A 17,375-nucleotide genomic window follows, 5' to 3' on the forward strand; every position below is an offset into this window, starting at 1 on the left:
TATTATTAAGTTTACTTCCTCAGCTGCATGGAGTGACGTATGGCACTTTGCTCCATGCATCTTATGAAGTAGATTTATCCCTATGAAAGCTTATGGTACCAAGATATTTCTCTCACTTAGTCTCAAAAGTGCTACAAGATCCCTTTGCAGACTGATCCAGGCTAACATGGCTATGTCTTTGAATGATATACTATTGTTTAGTAGATTAATCTTTGATTTATCACAAAATACAAGCTACAAAGACTGGCTCTGGCAAAACTGATCCAAGATTACACACCTGGTCTATGTTTTTTCCCCCAGTAGCTCCAACCTGCTCATTCCTGATAGAAGTCTCTGCTGGAGATTCATAACTAAGATACTGGTAGCATTTCTACATGGAGGGGAACAACACACCAGAAAACCAAGAGAAGGAGAAAAAGAAAAGTAAATCTTCAAAAGGTTCTAAATTATTGTTATATTAAGTTGCATAATATATTTAACTGCAATGCTTAACTACAATCTTCCCCAAGGATAAATGCTGGAATCCTGTTGGTTAGTCTCAATAAGAGCAAACCCATTAACTTAATTGTTTAATGGTGACTCACTACAGAAGTACATTCAATTAATTCAATGGGTCTACTCTAGTTCAGCCAGCATGGCATAGTGGTTTGAGTGTTGGACTATGACTCTAGAGACCAGGGTTCGATTCCCTGCTATGAATAAGCACTGGGTAACTCTGGGCAAATCACATGCTCTCAGCCTCAGAGGAAAGCAATGGCAAACCTGCTCTGAACAAATCATGTCTAGAATCCCCCACGATAGGTTTATTTTAGGGTTGCTATAAGTCAGAAATGACTTAAATGCGCCGAACAACAATAACCTCTAGTTGGGCCTGATAATAGGATTTAGACCAAAGAGCATCATGCAATGTAAGTAATGTTTAATTAATCAGAAGAGCTGTAATTGATTGATTAAATGCAATGCTGGGCAAGTTCATCATGGCTGGGGGCTAATTCCCTCCTCCCCAGGACTCCGAATGGATCCCAGAAAACAAACTAGAGAAAGCTGATCGTCCATTTTCAGTTTCATAAAAGGCTCCCAGCCAGAAAAAAAGATGGCTTGTTCGAAAGGAGAAAAACACTATTTGGGATTTGTGTCAGTGTGTTTTCCCCTTCTAATGGAAAAATATGGGGAGTGGGCTAAAAATGTGGCCCATTGGCCTTGTGTTGTCCACCTAAGATTAGTACCTTGCTTATTTCCACAAACTCTGTTCTCCCAAAGTCCTTGTCCAACATCAAAACCATTACCCCCATGCTGGCTCTCCAGTACCCTATCACACCAAGTAAAATGGTTCATTTAAATCATTTTGTGAGTGTGCTCTCTCACCAATGGCACTACATTTCCATGGTGGTGGGATTACTTGTTCCTGTGAGGCAAGAGGCTATGCTCTTGTTAAGAGCCAGGCTAAATGTTCCAAATCGCTACTTGGCAGCAGCAATAATGGGGAGTGACACTGGTAAAGGATCTATCAGAGACGCAGTGGCACCATAGCTAACACGTCTAGTATTGCACTGAAGGAGGAATGGTAAAACACATTTTAATGTCTTTTACCATGATGAGACAATTCAAAATTAAGCAAGAGAGAGCGCTAGAATATGACACTCCCAGGTCAGATGACACTCAATGAACTACTGGGGTACAGCAGAGGTAGGTTTGCCATTCCTCCCAGAAAACCAGGAAAATCCTGGACTGAAGGGACTAAAAAAATATCTCAGCCAGCTGGGCCAGCTGAAGCCGTAAATCTCAGATTCCTCCTTGCAGGCCAATGGGTAAGTTAAAGTGGCAATGGTGATGAAGTAGGAAACCGTGCAAGAAGACTGGTACTGGTATGAGCCTCATCTCAGCCTGCAGGCTCCAGTTGCTACTGCACAGGCATAGCATCGCCACCTTATTCTTTCATTCTCTCCATCCTTCCTCTTACAGGCCCAGAAGATGGGAAAGGAGGTGAGTAGAAATGGCCTTGTGTTGTGTGGTGTGTCGACAGCTTGAACATGGTAGAACTTTACTTCCAAGCAGCCTCAAGAGAGTAAAGGGAATCCTTTTACTTTCTTGGGGCTGCTTGAAATACTCCTTCTTTTCACACCAGTTAGAGGGAAAGTGAGTGGGGAACTCTTCACTTCCAAGCAACTTTGAAAGCTGCGAGGGGGGGGGAATAAGGGGGGAAAGAGCTCTTGGCTTGATATGGGTACTGAGGTTTTCAGCTGACAAAGGGATGGTTTCCAATTGACAAGGGGGTCAAGCAAGGCTGTATTTTATCACTCTGTTTAACTTATATGTTGAATGTTTCCTAAGTAAAGCAGGACTAGACTCAGAGGAAGGAGGTGTGAAAACTGGAGGAAGAAACATCAACATTCTCTGAAGATGCCAGCCACAGTTGCTGGTGAAACATCAAGAAGAAACTCTTCTAGAACATGGCCACATAGCCCAAAAAACTCACAAAACACTATAGAAACATTAACAATTTAAGTTATGCAGATTATACCATACTACTAAGAGAAAATTGCAAAGACTTGGAACAGTTACTAAAGAAAGGCCCGGTACAGATGGGCTGAAAAGGACGCCCTCATCACATGCGAGGGGTGGCGCTTCTAGACTCCAGGAAAAAAACCATCAGTATAACCATATGTTCCAACTACAAGATCATGAAGGGTAAAGATATATCACTGAAAACTAAAGTTATTGTACATGGTGTCATATTTTCCATTTGTATATATGCATGTGAAAGTAGACAGTGATGAAAGCAGAGAAAATTCAGCTCATTTGAAATGTGGCACTGGAGAAGAGTGCTACAGATAATGTGGACTGTAAGAAGATCAGTAAATGGGTCCTAGAGCAAATCAAACCTCAACTCTCCCTAGAAGCCAAGGTAGGTAAACAGAAACTGTTGTACTTTGGACCTATCATGAAAAGACATGTCTCACTAATAATAATAATAATAATAATAATAATAATAATAATAATAATAATTTGTTTTATTTATATACCGCTATTCCAAAGATCATAGCGGTGAACAGCAAGTAAGCTAATTAGCAAGTAAGAAAATACAATCATGTTTTGTAAGGTAGAAGGCAATAGAAAAAGAGAAGACCACATTACAGATGGATCTAAGCAGGGAGGGCTGTTGATGATTGGGTGACCTGGAGGTGTGTCATTCACAGGGTTGCCATAAGTCAAATTGTGTTTTAGCTGATAAAGCAGGGTAAGCTACATGAAGACCCTTTGCCCTACCAAAAGATTGATACTAGAACATGCTGGGAAATGTTAATGCTATTGTAGATTACTCTCTTGGAATGAACACCAATCTAAGTGTTTGCCTCTTGTTATTTTCTGGAAAGCATTTCCCTTTCTTGACACAGCTTCTGTGATGAAGCCCTAAAAAACTAGTGCCCTGCCCCTGTTTATTCTCAGTTCAAACAGCAATCAAGGACCACTCTTTATTCCCAGATACAATTATAATTGTATTTCATATGTCAAAAGAATAATTTATCTTAAAAAAGAGGTAGGCTTCACTGAGTCTCAGAAGGACCAGCCCAAATTTTTCAAGCATTTTTGCATTAGCATTATACACTAAAAAGTTTGTATAAAATTTGCTTTTCTCCATGAAAGAATATGATGTAAAACAGAATGTCAGGCTGCAACATCCCAGGTGGGATTGTACAGAAAGGACCTAGGAGGAGAAGTGTTCACTGAACATCTCACATAAAACAACTAAAAAGCAGCAAAAATATAAATTGGTATCATCATGAAAGCACATAATAATAATTCCTACTAAATAAATCTAGAAGAAGAGATAATGTTACCATTTTATCTGTGTCCCTGACAAAGGAAGCTCGTTGGTTGGTTCTAATAGTCTTGTGGGTTGAAGTTTCAAGATCCTGAGGCATTTTGCTATCCTTGTCCTTATGCAAGAGAGACTGTGTTTCACAGAAAGGCTGACTTGAATGAATATGTTCCACATTGTTTTGCAAACATCTCCTAACATGTTCGAGGGCCCTTTCACTGATACTTTCTGTAGACTGAAGCTGTCTCACAAGATAACCAGCTTTAGCAGACCACTCATGTAGAATACTGTCTACCAGGAGATGCTCCTTGTCAAGGTGACTTTGAAGTTTCGCAGTTCTTCTTATCATCTCATCAGTAAGTAGCAGGAGATGGTCAACAGTGGAAAGTAAATTCTCTTTCACCTCCAAGGAAGAAGAGTTCTCTGGAGCATCTCTGATTATACCTTTGACCTTCTGGATATTTCCCATAAGCTGTCCTGCATCTTTTTCAAAGTCCCCCTTGTTGATTATACCAGAGTCACTTTCTTTGTCACAAGGCACAACCTGGGTTAGTCTGATGATGTTTTGGATGCTGCTGAGGTATTCTCCATTGACCACATTCAGCTGAAGCAGAAGGACTTTGACTGTTATGGCAAGTTGTCTTTGCAGAAGCTGAAAACGGACTGACAAATTTGGGGCAGGCAATGGAGAGGCAGAAAGGTCATCTGCAACATGAAGTAAAGACTCCATAAGTGTTTTCATCTGTTTCCTTAGCACTACAATTTCATTCTTGCTGTCATGTCCAGTGCAAGGCAGAAGTGACAATCTGGTGGCTTCTTGTATTCTCAGAGTAGTCTCTGATAGTACTGCCATGGTGCTTTGCAAAGAAAGCTGGTGGTCCATTGTGTTTGTTAAGTCACTTAAGAACAACACATCACTTCCTATAAACTGATCCAAACAGTTAAGGAAACTTTGGATGGTGACAGACCAGAGAATGCAGCTTGCATCAAAGCTCTCCAGCTGAGCTGGGTCAGAGTGAGCTTTATTAACCACTGGTGCCTTTTCAAGCAAGTGTTTTGTTCTGGCTTGCACACAGGTGAATTTACCTTGAACACGCAGAAAACATTCATGACGTCTGGGAAACTCTAAGCGCTCATTCTCATAGTTTGCATGAGAGGCTTTGCCAGCCAGTTGAACAATATTCCCTAAAATCTGAACTATCTCATCTATCTTTTGTCCGCTGTCCACAAAATCAGATGCAGAGGTATTGCAAAGTAGCTGCTTAGCCAGGGGGTACCAAGAGCTTGCAATAGTGGTCAGACATTGCTTAGCTTCATCAAATCTCTCAGAGAGCAAAACTGCTGTTTGCAGACGTTTCTCTGAGCTAGGAGAATGGTTTGGATTTACATCTTTGGCTAAACTAATAAAACAAGGGATTAATGCCACTATTTCTCGGTAATGCAGTAGTTTTTCAGACTCAGGAGTCTTGGCAACTTTTAAAGCTTCTTTAGCTGCATCAACATAACAGTTGGAAAACTCCAATAAATCAGAACAAGCACTGTTCAACCTTGTGGTGTTGAGTATTTCCATTGCTGTTATAAGCTCACTGATCAAAGGATGTAAATCCACTTTTCCAGTTGCACTTTCAGAGAATGAAATACTGCCTCTCTGTGAAGGACAAGAGGCTGGAAGAGAGTTGCCTGACAACTCTGTCATTAATTCTGAATTGTTTGAACTTCTTTGTTCTATAGTGTATTGTTCATCATCATCATTTGCAACACCTCTGCACTGATCTTGTTCTGCAAGATCCTGTGGAGTGAAACCACTGGGAAAGTCTTTGGAAATGTTGAGATTTCGAACACCTAACCGAAGTGGGCTGAGAATATCTGGCTGATTGCATTCATCTAGCCCCATTCTGACATTGCAAGCTGATTCAATCAGTTCTTTTGTCTTCTTTGAATATTCATCTTTGGCTTGCTGACTATCAATTCTTGTCATACACTGATGTGTAGCAGCTTTCACTTGCAATAGGCTCTTTTCTAGTTCTTTAAGTAAAACAAGCAGCCCATTCCGGAAAATGGGGTCCCTAGAGCGATTCACATGTCTGGTAACACACTCTACTGCTTGTGTGGCTTGTTTGGAAAGACTGGAGACATGGTGAGAAAATTCTCCAGAGTGCTGATTCTCTAAAGCTTTCTCACTCTCTTCTTTGTGTCTCACCATCTCCTGAATTCCGAGATCAAGAAATTCACGTAGGTTAACCACTTTATCCAAACATGTCAGCAAACTTTCTGTTGTGCTTGACCATGATTGACACAAGAAGTGTAACTTTTCAACCATGCTCTCATCACCAGGACTCTTTTTGCTGAGGAGGGTAGGCACTGTGGCAAGAAGTCTGCCCAAATGGCCAATGCAATCTTCAATGTCTTGTCCGGTTTCTATTTCGGTGCATGTGGCAAGGACAAAATTGGCTCCTTTGAGCATCTGGTTAGAATGACTGAAGAATTGAGCAACCAGAGGCTTCAGTTTTCTTAAGAGTTCCCCGTTCTCAAAAGAACATGATTCTAGAGCAGCTTCTACCAATCTCAGCAGTGGCCCTTTTGTTTCAGCAAAATTGTCCAGGATCTGATAGAGAACAGCAGTATGCACCGCTTGATTAAGGTTTTCCAGAACAGCTTTCATGGCAAAACATTTCTCTTTTATGTTTTCGTCTATCTGGTTTTCCATTGGAAACCCATCACCCATGCACACCTCCATGGCAATTGCCTTTCTGAATTTCAGAACATGATAACAAAGTTTGACCAATTCCAGCTTTTGAGCTGTTCTTGATGAATCAGCTAACAGCATGCAGCAGGAGACCACCACTTCTATGAGGATGTTTAACTTGCCCTCCTGTAGATCAATAGGCTGTGGATTGGACAGGAGGTTCAAAAGCTTATGCAAATACTGGGGAAAGAGGCCATGTCTTTCATTTAGCCTTTTGGTCCCTGCATTGTTGCTCAGCAGAGAGATCAACTCCTTAACTGTGTTCTTTGCCAAATCAAAAACATAACTTTTTGATAGCTTCACTTGCTGATCACTGGGATATTTTAGGTTACTGAGTTTTGCTGTATGTAGCATAGGAATGCAGTTTCTAAGGGTCTGCAGGCATTCAGCCAAGTGCGTCTGATGAGCAGCTTCTTTAAGATCCCAGAGGAATCTTTCTGTCAGATTGGTCAGCAGCAACAAAGCCTCTGAAAAAGTGTGGAAAGCAGCCAGCATTGCTGATACATCTTCAGCAGATTCAAGCATGACCAAGCAGTCCAAGAGCCAACAGGCAGCTTGGATTATCTTTCTGACTGCAGCATTATCTTCTGTTTGGAGGACCTAGTAAATTAAATGTTATGAAAAAAAATTAACATTGCCCTCCAATCCATTGTATTACACAAGGAAAAAAATATAAAATATTAGTGCATTGCTTGCTGGACAACTTTTTGAGGGATTACAGTTCACAGAATCCCCTAGTTGGCATGTCCAGTAGCTAAAGCTGTCCTGCGAGTTATAGTCAAAACATAGCTTTTACATGATCTGATCATACTAGAACAGGGTGGGAATTGTGTAGCCTTCCACATGATCTTGGACAGTAGGTCCCAATAGACCTAGCCATCATAAACAATAGTGTGTTGCAGTCCTACAGCATCTGGAGTATCTACAGTATGATTCCCATCTTTGAACTAGAATAAAATAATACAAATACTATAAATCAGCAAATACTATAAATTAACAGTCAACAATGTATTTTCAAACAGACGTTTTTTACAAAGTTCATTTTTGTATCAATTATTTTGACAAGAGTCTTCCAAACTGTCTTTTTCACCCTTGGCTTGCTCTCTTTTGTACCACTTCATTCTTGTTGGCTCAATAACAATGCATCCTATTGCAAAGACATGTTTAAAAAATTGTCCTTGCAAATCTAAAATGTGTGATGTGTGGGCTGTGTATATGTCTTCAGGTCACCTGTCAATTTATGACAAACCACATTAATTTCATAGGTTTTTCTTAGGCAAAAACTACTCAGAGGTGGTTTCCTCAATTCCTTCTTCTGAAATGTATGGTGTAGAAATAATGCAGTGTGACATCACTTTAAGTGCTGTAGCTCCATCCTGTGTAGTTTTACACGGTCTTTAGTCCTCTCTGCCAAAGAGTGCTGGTGCCTCACAAACTACAAATCCCAGGATTCTGTAGGATTGAGCCAAGGCAGTTAAAATGGTGTCTAAATAGGTCTTGCATGACATACACATGGGACAGAGGTGGGCAGGCTCCAGGAGCCCAGAGCTCAATAATCAGACTTGTGGAAGTGCTACAGCCCATTCTAGCTTCCTTGTGGACGCCACAGCCCTGCTTTAAGTAGTCTTTTTGATTTGCAGCAGGTGAAGACTTTTCAGCGCATGTCAATTCATAAAGTTATTATTTACAAATTGCTGCTGCTCCTCTAGCTATTCAGAGGCATAGCTACAAGCTTTGGCTAAAAAATTTGGCAACCTGACATGTTTCACAGCTTTTGCCACTTACAGTAGCCTAATTGTTCATTTCAGTACTGGGCAGGAAATGTGTGAGAAGGCTGGTCCCTGAAGCAGAGTGAATTGGAGGTAGTTTGTCTTTCAAAAGCCACACAAGGACCTCGACTAATGGACCATGACAGGCTTTCAGACTCACTTGTCTCTTCTCAGCAAGTGCCTGACTAGTAATGGTACCCTTCAAACATGGGGAACCATACAAATCTGTATTTTATAGAATCATAGAACTTTATCACACGGGAGATACTTTTTACTTTTGGGATTTCCCTGAAAGTAAAAAGTGGTGAGATTTTGCGACTTACTGTGCTGGTTAATGTCATGTTAATGCTCAATGCCCCTGATGTGTCTAAAAGGGTCCTGCTTTTGTGGGATTTTCCTGGATTTAAATACCATTTCTGCATGGGATTTAGCTGATTCCCTCCCATGTGATAAAGTCTACAGAGTTGGGAGAGACCACAAACACCATCCAGTCCAACTTCCTTCCATGGAGGAAGACACAATCAAAGCATTCCCAATAGATGACATCCAGCCTCTTTTTATACATATACATTTATAAATATAAGTTTACTTTAAATATGTTTTAAATGTTTTTAAAAACATGTTTACTGTACTTTTATGGTTTCCAAAAGAATCCTTTTTGCAGATACAGCCAGTTCCCCAATACAGTTATCAGTGCGAGGTTGAAGGTGGAGCTTCTGTGCCACCAGAAGGATGTTTTTCCCGGCTATCAGGAGAGATTCAGCTGCTGGCATCATTACCTGCTGAAATACCTCATCCTCTGATTCCTCAGCCAGCCTAAAAGTCAACAAAAGCTCAGTGACGGATGTTCACACACTGTTAGAATTAATGAAACCTGCCCTTAGGATCACTCACACACAAATCAGATCACATTATTATGAGAGGTTGGTAAAGTTACCTTTTGGGCCAAAGCTCCCAAAATTCTCCATCCAGCATGACCAGTGGCCACAATGAACGAAGAAGTTTTAAAATCTAGCATGGTGCATTTTGATTGTCCTAATAAAGGTATCACCAGAAAATGTATTTTGGATGTGAGGTTTTTTGTTGTTGTTGGGTTTTGATTTTCATTTATGATCAACAGAGCTACTGCTGGGACCTTTTCTGACCTGAAGATATTGAATTCAGCCATTGAACAGGGGGATTCAAAACCTGCAGCCTCTAAAACCCACTTGTCTCACCCAACAGAAATCCTTTTCAAAGAATCAGGATTAGCCACAGCCTTCTCTTGAGCGGGAAACTAGGTTTGGTACAGCATAATGTGTAAAATAGCCTTCAAAGGTCCACAAGTCTACTTGAAATTTACTAGCTGTTCCCTCTGCTAATGAATTGTCAGCAGGGGAGAAATTGGTGAGTAAGTCAATTGACTGACTTGAGTTCAAATCTCACTATGAATTATTTTTATCTTTTAAAAACAAATATTACCTCCTGGCAATACAGGCAAGCTCTTCTGTAGCCCCAGCTAATTCTTCAGCAGTCGTCTCTAAACCAGAAAGCCCTTCATAGTTCACTTCTCCTAGTTCTGTTGCTATAATTAAATGGTAAAGTTCAGCAACCATGGGTGAAATGATTCTCTCAGTGGATTTGGTATAAACAACAGCACAGATGTCGCAGATGTCATTGAGAGAAAAGGATTCCATTGTTTCTGCTCTGGAAATAGAAAAGCCACAATTATCTGAGCCATCTCCACAATGTAAGGGTTTAGACCCCAGCTGTCTAAAAGCCCTTTCACACTACACAGTTATAGCATAACAATTCTCCTTTAACTGTCATGACAACATCCTAGGAAATCTTGGAGTTTGATGGGGTTAGTTTGATGAGCCAGTATAGTTCTCTGGCTAAGAACACCTGTCTCTAAACTGGAGATCCCACAGGATGTTTTCATGGCAGTTAAAGTGGTGTCAAACTGGATTATTTCTGCAGTGCCGATGCAGTCAGAGCGCTCTAGTGTGAATGAGCCCAAACTTTGACTATAATCTACCCAATTAATCTAGCTGCTGTGTTGTTGTTTTTTAAGAACTGATTAATAATTCAGACTCATGTTCCTTCAGCTTTAGTGACTGATATATGGTCCATGATGTATTTTCAAATGCTTTAATCACATATGGAGAAAAGAGCAGGATAAATAAATAAATACGAAGCAAATAAATAGATAAACAAAACAAATCTTCAGTTTCCATCAATCCTAGCCACACTGGATAATGGTGAGGTTATGGTGACCGGAGTTGTTGTTGGCATTTGTCATCAAATAACACAAGGGGAAACGGAGTGGGGAGAGAAAAGGAGAACTAAGGAAACTTAGGTCCAGTACAGACTGGCACCTTGATTTTAGGGCTCGGGAGAGTGGAGTGTCCACACACTCTCGAGCCCTCCATGTGCCGCAGCTGCCATGATGGCTCGCCCCCATCCACCTGGGGGCCGCCATGAGGAGGTATGTGTGATGCAGCATCCAAATGGCGCCGTGCCACATGTACGTCATCAGTGCATGCGAGGAGACCAATGGTGCCCTGGGTGCATGTGAGAAAGAACCCGCTGGAAGCAGGTTCTTTTTATGCCTTGCAGAGGTTGCACTGTTTGGTTGCTGCGGCCTCTGTCCAGGTCTCGCCGCCCCTTTCTGCCTGGCTGTCAAGCCCCTTAGACTTCATTGTTATATGCTGTCAAGTTGACTTTGACAAATGCTGGCCCTATGAGTGAAAGGCTTCAGTGAGCCCCAGTCATTGACAACCCTGTTCCATTCCAATGTGAATACTATTGCTATTCTTGCAAACTCATGGCCATGGATTCCTTGATTGAGACAATCCATCTGTAAGGCATTTTCCCTCTTTGCCTACTACCTTCCACTTTAGCAAAACAGCTTCATTTATATACCGCTTTATACTGAACTAACAGTGTCTAAGCGGTTTACAACTGTAAGCTAATTGCCCCCAACAATCTGGATACTAATTTTAGCGACCTCGGAAGGATGCAAGCCTGAGTCAAGCTTGAGCCCTGGCTAGTATTGAACTCGCAACCTTATGGTTTTGGGTGAGTGGCTGCAATACAGGCCTTTAACCACTGTGCCACCAAGCATTATTATCATTTCCAGTGTGTCATGTCAACTTATAACAACACCAGCAGCTTAGTCTTAACAGCTCATGAACAACTAGAACAGGGGAGGGAAGTCTGAACCTTCAATGGTATGGATCTACCCATTTTTACAAAACTGGGAGTGACCAGATATTGGATTTGAGAAAAAAGTTGTTTTCAGCCGTGCAAAAGTTCTACCCCCTGAAACAGGATTCAAATGGAAAATCATGTCCCTGTATTCAAATGGGACATAATTACCCATTTGGGGGCAGTAAAACCCTTTTTTCTCCATCAAGAAGGACCTTGGGGGTTTGGGGGCCTTGGCAGGCCATATGTAACAAGAGATCATCCATTCCCATGGTTACTGCAAATAAGAGAAACTGCGGTTATCAGAGAACCCTATATTTCCACTGGAGGTTGAACACTAGAGTCATGCTGGAGGACTTCCAGAAGCCTAGAGAGACCTTTTTTTTCCAGGCATGGATAAATGAAACTATGGTCATCGGTCCTATGGATATGGAGGCCATACTGCAATGGGAAGGAACAAAGTCCAACAAACTAGGAAAGGTAACCCTCTGCCTTCTCTTCTTGCTGCAGCTGAATTAACTGAGTGCAAACTATTTTTGCAGTCTGAACTGAGTTTGTACCAACTAAAATAAACTGAGGATGAAAGAGAAGTGGGATTAGGAAAGGGAAACTGGGACATTTTAGATACAACCAAGAAAGTGGGTCAGCAAAGAATTAAGCAGGACTGCCCCTGCCAAACTGGGATACTGTAGTTGGAAAATATGAATACTGGTTTTATAATTCTGCATACTTTGAAATTTTCTGAAGTCTACTTCATTTTTCTGCTTGGATGATCTTCTCTCCTCTTCTGGCCTCAGCATATGTTATTGTTGGCTATATGTCTATCCAGACAATTAATTCGTGCCCAACCACGTTGAGATAAATGAAATCTATACGTCATTCTAGAAATCAACAACAACTAAGAAGGGAGACGAAGAATGTTGAGAGGAGTGGTTAGATGACCGGAAGCATGAGAGATTGAGAGGACAAGACCCTTCAGACTGCTAAAAAAACCTAAACCCGACAAAAACAATGCCAGAGAGATCTGCTAGGGACAACCAATCAGAGCATAAACAAGGGCCTGGGCCTGGTCAGGTGATGCAGGATGAGCTTCCCGTATCCAGAATTCCAAAATCCAAAATATTTCAAAAACCAAAACTTTTTCATGGGTGGCTGAGAGAGTGGCACCTTTGTTTTCTGGTGGTTCAATGTACACACACTTTGTTCCATGCATAACATTATTTAAAATATTCTATATAATTGCCTTCAGGCTATAAGGTACAGTGGGACCTTGTTATCCGCTGGGGCTTGGCTCCAGGATCCCCTGTGGATAACAAAATCCATGGATGCTCGAGTCCCATTAAATACAATGGCAGAGCAAAATGTGTCCCTTATATAAATTGGAAAATCAAGGTTTGCTATCAGGAATTCATACTTTTTCTTTGAATATTTTCAAGCCGTGGATGCTTGAGTCCATATATAAGGAGGGTTGATTGTATTTATGAAATGTAAATGAACTGTGTGATTAGACTTGGCTCCCATCTCCAAGAGATCTAATTATGTACACTCGTCCCTCCACATTTGCGCATTTGACTTTTGTGGATTAGATTAGTCATGTCTTTTATTCATATGTTCTCTCTAGGACTATCTAGGTCCTCTAGCACAACTCTGTGGTCAACTTTAACCAAATGTCGCACTGGAGGACCTAGAGATTCCTAGAGAGAACACTCCACTAGGCCTTTGTAGCTCCTCCAGCGCAGTTCTATGGTCAGTGTCTGGTACATGTTCACCACAGAGATGCAGACCTAGAGATTCCTAGAGAGCTGTTCTTTCAGCAAAAAACATAGTGTTTTTGTTATCTGTGGGTTTTCCGCCTTCACAGGTGCCCTGTGCCCTTAACCCCAGTGACTGTGGAGGGACAAGTGTACATATATGCAAAGACAAGTATAATCATTATTATTATTCCAAAACACTTCTGGTCCCAAGCATTTTGAATAAGGGAGACTCAACATGTAACTCAAAGAGCAACACAGTATTTATAACCTAAGGCAGACTGAAAGAACCCTGGAAATACCGTACATTTCAGATCTCATGGAATCCCTATATAAAAATATGTTCTTCTTGTCGTTGTTGTTGTTGTTGTTGTGTGCCTTCAAGTTTATTTCCTACCCAGGGCGACCCTGAGATGAAACTATTGTGGGGTTTTCTTGACAAGTTTCTTCGGAGGGGTTTTGTCATGGCCATGCCCTGCATGACTGGCCCAAGGTCACCCAGTGGGTTTCTGTGGCCAAGCCAGGATTCAGACCCTGGTCTCCAGAGTCCTAGTCCAATGCGCAAACCGCTGTGCTACGCTGGCTCTCATAAAAATATCTAGAGTTCAAAAAAAGCTGTTTTCTTTTCAGTCCGCAAGAGTTCCAGGAAACCCTGCTTGACAAGGGCAATAAAACAGAAGAGAAATGCCCAACTGGGGCAGAAAGTCTCCGGTACAATAAAAATAGACTGGTACAATACATAGGGAGGAAAGAAATGGCAAACCGCTTTTAAGTACTCCTTGCTAAGAAAACACTATGAAATGTATGGGGGTGCCCTAAGTCCACAAACAACCTGAAGGCAAACAGTCACAGAATAACTTAATGATTGCTTTAGTTTTAAAAGGCTGCAGCCTCTTTAGTAGCATGTTTCAGACGTTAAGAAAAGGCAGGGTATAAATAATGTGACTGATCGGCTGATTGATTCTTTCTGATAATGTGGCGTGAAAGCAATTAAAATACTTTGAAATTTTGCATACCAATGGCAGCAATTCTAATGCTCAACATGTCTATTCTTGTTCTATCATCTGTCTTTTAAAACTTGAATATAAATATCAGGACACTCCAACAGATTCAGGCAATAGAGGGAATGGCTTGGCTAGTGTGTCATTTCTTCCATGAATGGAAGGTTAAAAATGATAGGGAGGGAAATACAGTAACACCTCATTTTTTCTGAGCATCATTCACATACATGCACCTCGAGGGACATGCTTAATATGTGAGAGAAAAGATGAATGATAACTTACATTTCTGCTGAGGGAGCTTCTTTTTCGGTTCCAGAAAAAACCCACTTCTCCTTCATGTAACAGAGATGGCAGCTTTATAAATAATGTATATTGCCTTGTGGGTTTATGCGTAATGCGAGCCCTTGGGCAGCGCAAAGGTCTCTCTTGGCAACAGGCAGCTGCTGGTCGGATGGACATTCAGCATCAGTGGTCCTGCCAAGGGGCTAACCAGAAAATGCAGCTCAGATTGATGTTGTTGTTATTGTTTTATTTATTTGTTTGTTTATTTATATCCCACTTTTCCGCTTTGGGACTCAAAGCGCCTCACAACCGAAAAGGGCAACACAATTAAAAGCATACAAAAAGTGAGCAGTCAACTAGAATCAAACTATTACAGTGTTAAAACACACCACTCTTTAAAAGAATAAAATGCAATCAAATGTGATAAAAGGGGTTGTTGTTGTTGTTGTTGTGACATACACAGCCAAAGTGTCCCTGGTTATAGGAGTGCATTGAATATATAAAAATGGCCTTCCTTGACCAGGCCAAAGGCCGGGTGACCAGATGTCATAACCGCATTGGAGGACAAGGCACTGCCAAAATGTAGGACATTCTAGAAAAATGTAGGACATTACAAAATAAAAGCTAAAGTCAATTCGTGCTTCTTAGTCATGCTCCAAATGGAGGACATTTTGAAATCCCTCCCATACAGAAAGTTGAAATGGAGGACATGTCCTGGAATAGGAGGACAGGCTTCTCAGTCCTGCTCCAAATGGAGGACATTTTGCAGACTCCTGGGGAGGAGATGGAGATGGAGGGTATGTCCTGGAAACTGAGACTGGGCCTCTCAGCCTTGCTCCGAATGGAGGACGGTTTGTAAGCTCCTCCTGGGCAGGAGGTGGAAATGGAGGGCAGGTCCTGGAAAAGGAGGACGCCTGGCCACCCTGCAGGGTTTACTTACAACTCTATATTCCCTTCTCAAGGGGAACAGCAAACCTGGGGGGAGTCAATGGGCTTCTCAGCCCTGCTCCAATGGGAGGACAGTGTGCAAATTCCTCCTGGGCAGGAGATGGAGGACAGGTCCTGGAAAAGGAGGACGGGGGGGAGAGGGGCCTGATGCGAGAGGAAGGCAAGCAAAGGCGATGCAAAGCCTTTCAAATGCAAGCAGAGCTCTGGGGAGAAGGAGGAGGGGACTCCAACTCCCAGAATCCCCCGCCAGCGAAGCCTCCTCCTCCTCCCCCGCCATCAGCTGCCAGGCTGCAAAGGAGGAGGAGGAGCCGGGCTGGGAAGAGGAGGAGGAGGAAGGACTCCGGGCAGAAAGGCAAGACTGTAGCCCTCGCCCGGAGGAAGCCAGCCTCTTCCCGGGGGCCTTCTGCCTCCTTCTCTCTGCCTCCCAGGGGCCAGGCTCGGGGCCAGGAGGGCCCAGGATGGGCTGCCGCCTCCTCCTCCTGCTCCGTCCGGCGGGGCTGAGGCTTCCCTTCTGCTGACCAGCCTCTTCCTCCTCTTCCTCCTCCCGGGATGGAGGCCGGGAGCCCCTCGGAGCCCCTCTGAAGAGGCCCAGATCTTCCCAAAGAGGAGAGGACCCCATCCTCCGACACAGAGAGCGAGAGAGAGACTGCTCTTTCCCCTTTCAGCCCAGCAGCCAAGGGCCCCTTCGGCCTCGGAGCTTAGAGTTCCATCCCTTCTCCTTCTCCTCCAGCTGCTGAAGGGGCTCCTCCTCCTCCTCCTTCTTAGCCGGGGGCTCTGTGTTCCTCCCGGGAGCCTCCGGGGGATGCCTGCTCCTCCCGAGTCCCTAGTCGCCCTCCTGCTTGGCTTCTGACTCTGGCTTGCCTTTCTTTGGGGCCGGAGCAGCCCAGCCCTCGGAGCGGAGCATGGCCCTCTCCTCCGCCGCCTGATGCTCCCCCTCCAGCCCCGCTCCGGGCTCCTCTGGGCGGCTGCTGCTGGTGCTGCCTTGTCCTGGGCCGGCCTTGGCCTGGGCTCCGGGCGGGATGTACACCTTCGTGGTGCGGGACGAGAACAGCAGCGTCTACGCCGAAGTCTCCCGGCTGCTGCTCTCTTCGGGGCAGTGGAGGCGCCTCAGGAGGGACAACCCCCGCTTCCACCTCATGCTGGGCGAGAGGAACCGGCTGCCCTTCGGGAGGCTGGGTGAGCGAACCTCTCTCTCCCTGGGCCTCGGGGGATGGGCGATGGGAGGCCGGGCTGCAAGGGCTGCGGAGAGGAAGGAAGGAAGGAGGCTTCGGGTGTTGGCTCTCTCTCTGGCTGTTATATACAGTCATCTTCTGAAAGTAGATGACCCATCCTGCCTCTGTGTCTCTCTCTCTGTGTGTGTGTCTGTATGATGGGTATGTATAAGTATGTATATGTGGGTCTATAATGTGTATATATGTGTGTATGCATGTGTCTATGATGTGTGTGTGCATATATATATATATATATATATATATATTTGTGTGTGTATGTGTATGTATGTATGTGTTTGTGTATAATGTGTATGTATATGTATGTGTGTATACACACACACACACACACACATATACATACACATGATACACACACACACACAAACCCATACACACTATTTACACACACAGGCAGCCTGGGTCATCTACTTCAATGAGAAAATGAGTGCCCCAGAAAATGTTGAACACCTTTAAGGGTTTTTTGAAGTAACTTTTTCAAAAACTATCCAGGGAGAAGTTGATTTCAACACAGACACAGTATTTACACACAAACAAACACAGGTTGGGGCATCTGCTTATACATTCCTTCAGGGATCCCTGGCAGGAGGTCATGGAAGGAGATAGACTGAAATATGGCACGGTGGTTACCACCGTGCCA

The 17,375-nt window shown here is 43.1% G+C and overlaps 2 protein-coding genes across 3 annotated transcripts in view; one reads left to right on the top strand and one right to left on the bottom strand.

Moving 5' to 3' along the window:
- Positions 1–15,193, bottom strand: part of LOC121919816 — a 28,112-nt gene extending 12,919 nt beyond the window's left edge. The window contains exons 1-5 of one of the 2 annotated variants that reach the window (XM_042446753.1): positions 14,559–15,193; positions 9,797–10,021; positions 8,968–9,151; positions 3,840–7,166; positions 278–370 (exon numbers count right to left, since the gene is read on the bottom strand). In XM_042446753.1, coding sequence (XP_042302687.1) covers positions 278–370; positions 3,840–7,166; positions 8,968–9,151; positions 9,797–10,021; positions 14,559–14,614 — 3,885 coding nt within the window. In that variant the 5' untranslated portion in view covers positions 14,615–15,193. Of the gene's footprint in view, positions 1–277; positions 371–3,839; positions 7,167–8,967; positions 9,152–9,796; positions 10,022–14,558 lie in introns of those variants that run through there. The other variant, XM_042446754.1, reaches the window with a different exon arrangement.
- Positions 15,194–16,324: 1,131 nt separating this feature from the next.
- The window catches only part of TTL (tubulin tyrosine ligase), a 39,610-nt gene continuing 38,559 nt past the window's right edge, over positions 16,325–17,375 (top strand). Inside the window, exon 1 of the mRNA XM_042440512.1 lies at positions 16,325–16,682. Coding sequence (XP_042296446.1) covers positions 16,526–16,682 — 157 coding nt within the window. The 5' untranslated portion in view covers positions 16,325–16,525. The remainder of the gene's footprint in view (positions 16,683–17,375) is intronic.

This window comes from Sceloporus undulatus, chromosome 1, assembly GCF_019175285.1.
Source record: "Sceloporus undulatus isolate JIND9_A2432 ecotype Alabama chromosome 1, SceUnd_v1.1, whole genome shotgun sequence".
Taxonomy (NCBI): domain Eukaryota; kingdom Metazoa; phylum Chordata; class Lepidosauria; order Squamata; family Phrynosomatidae; genus Sceloporus; species Sceloporus undulatus.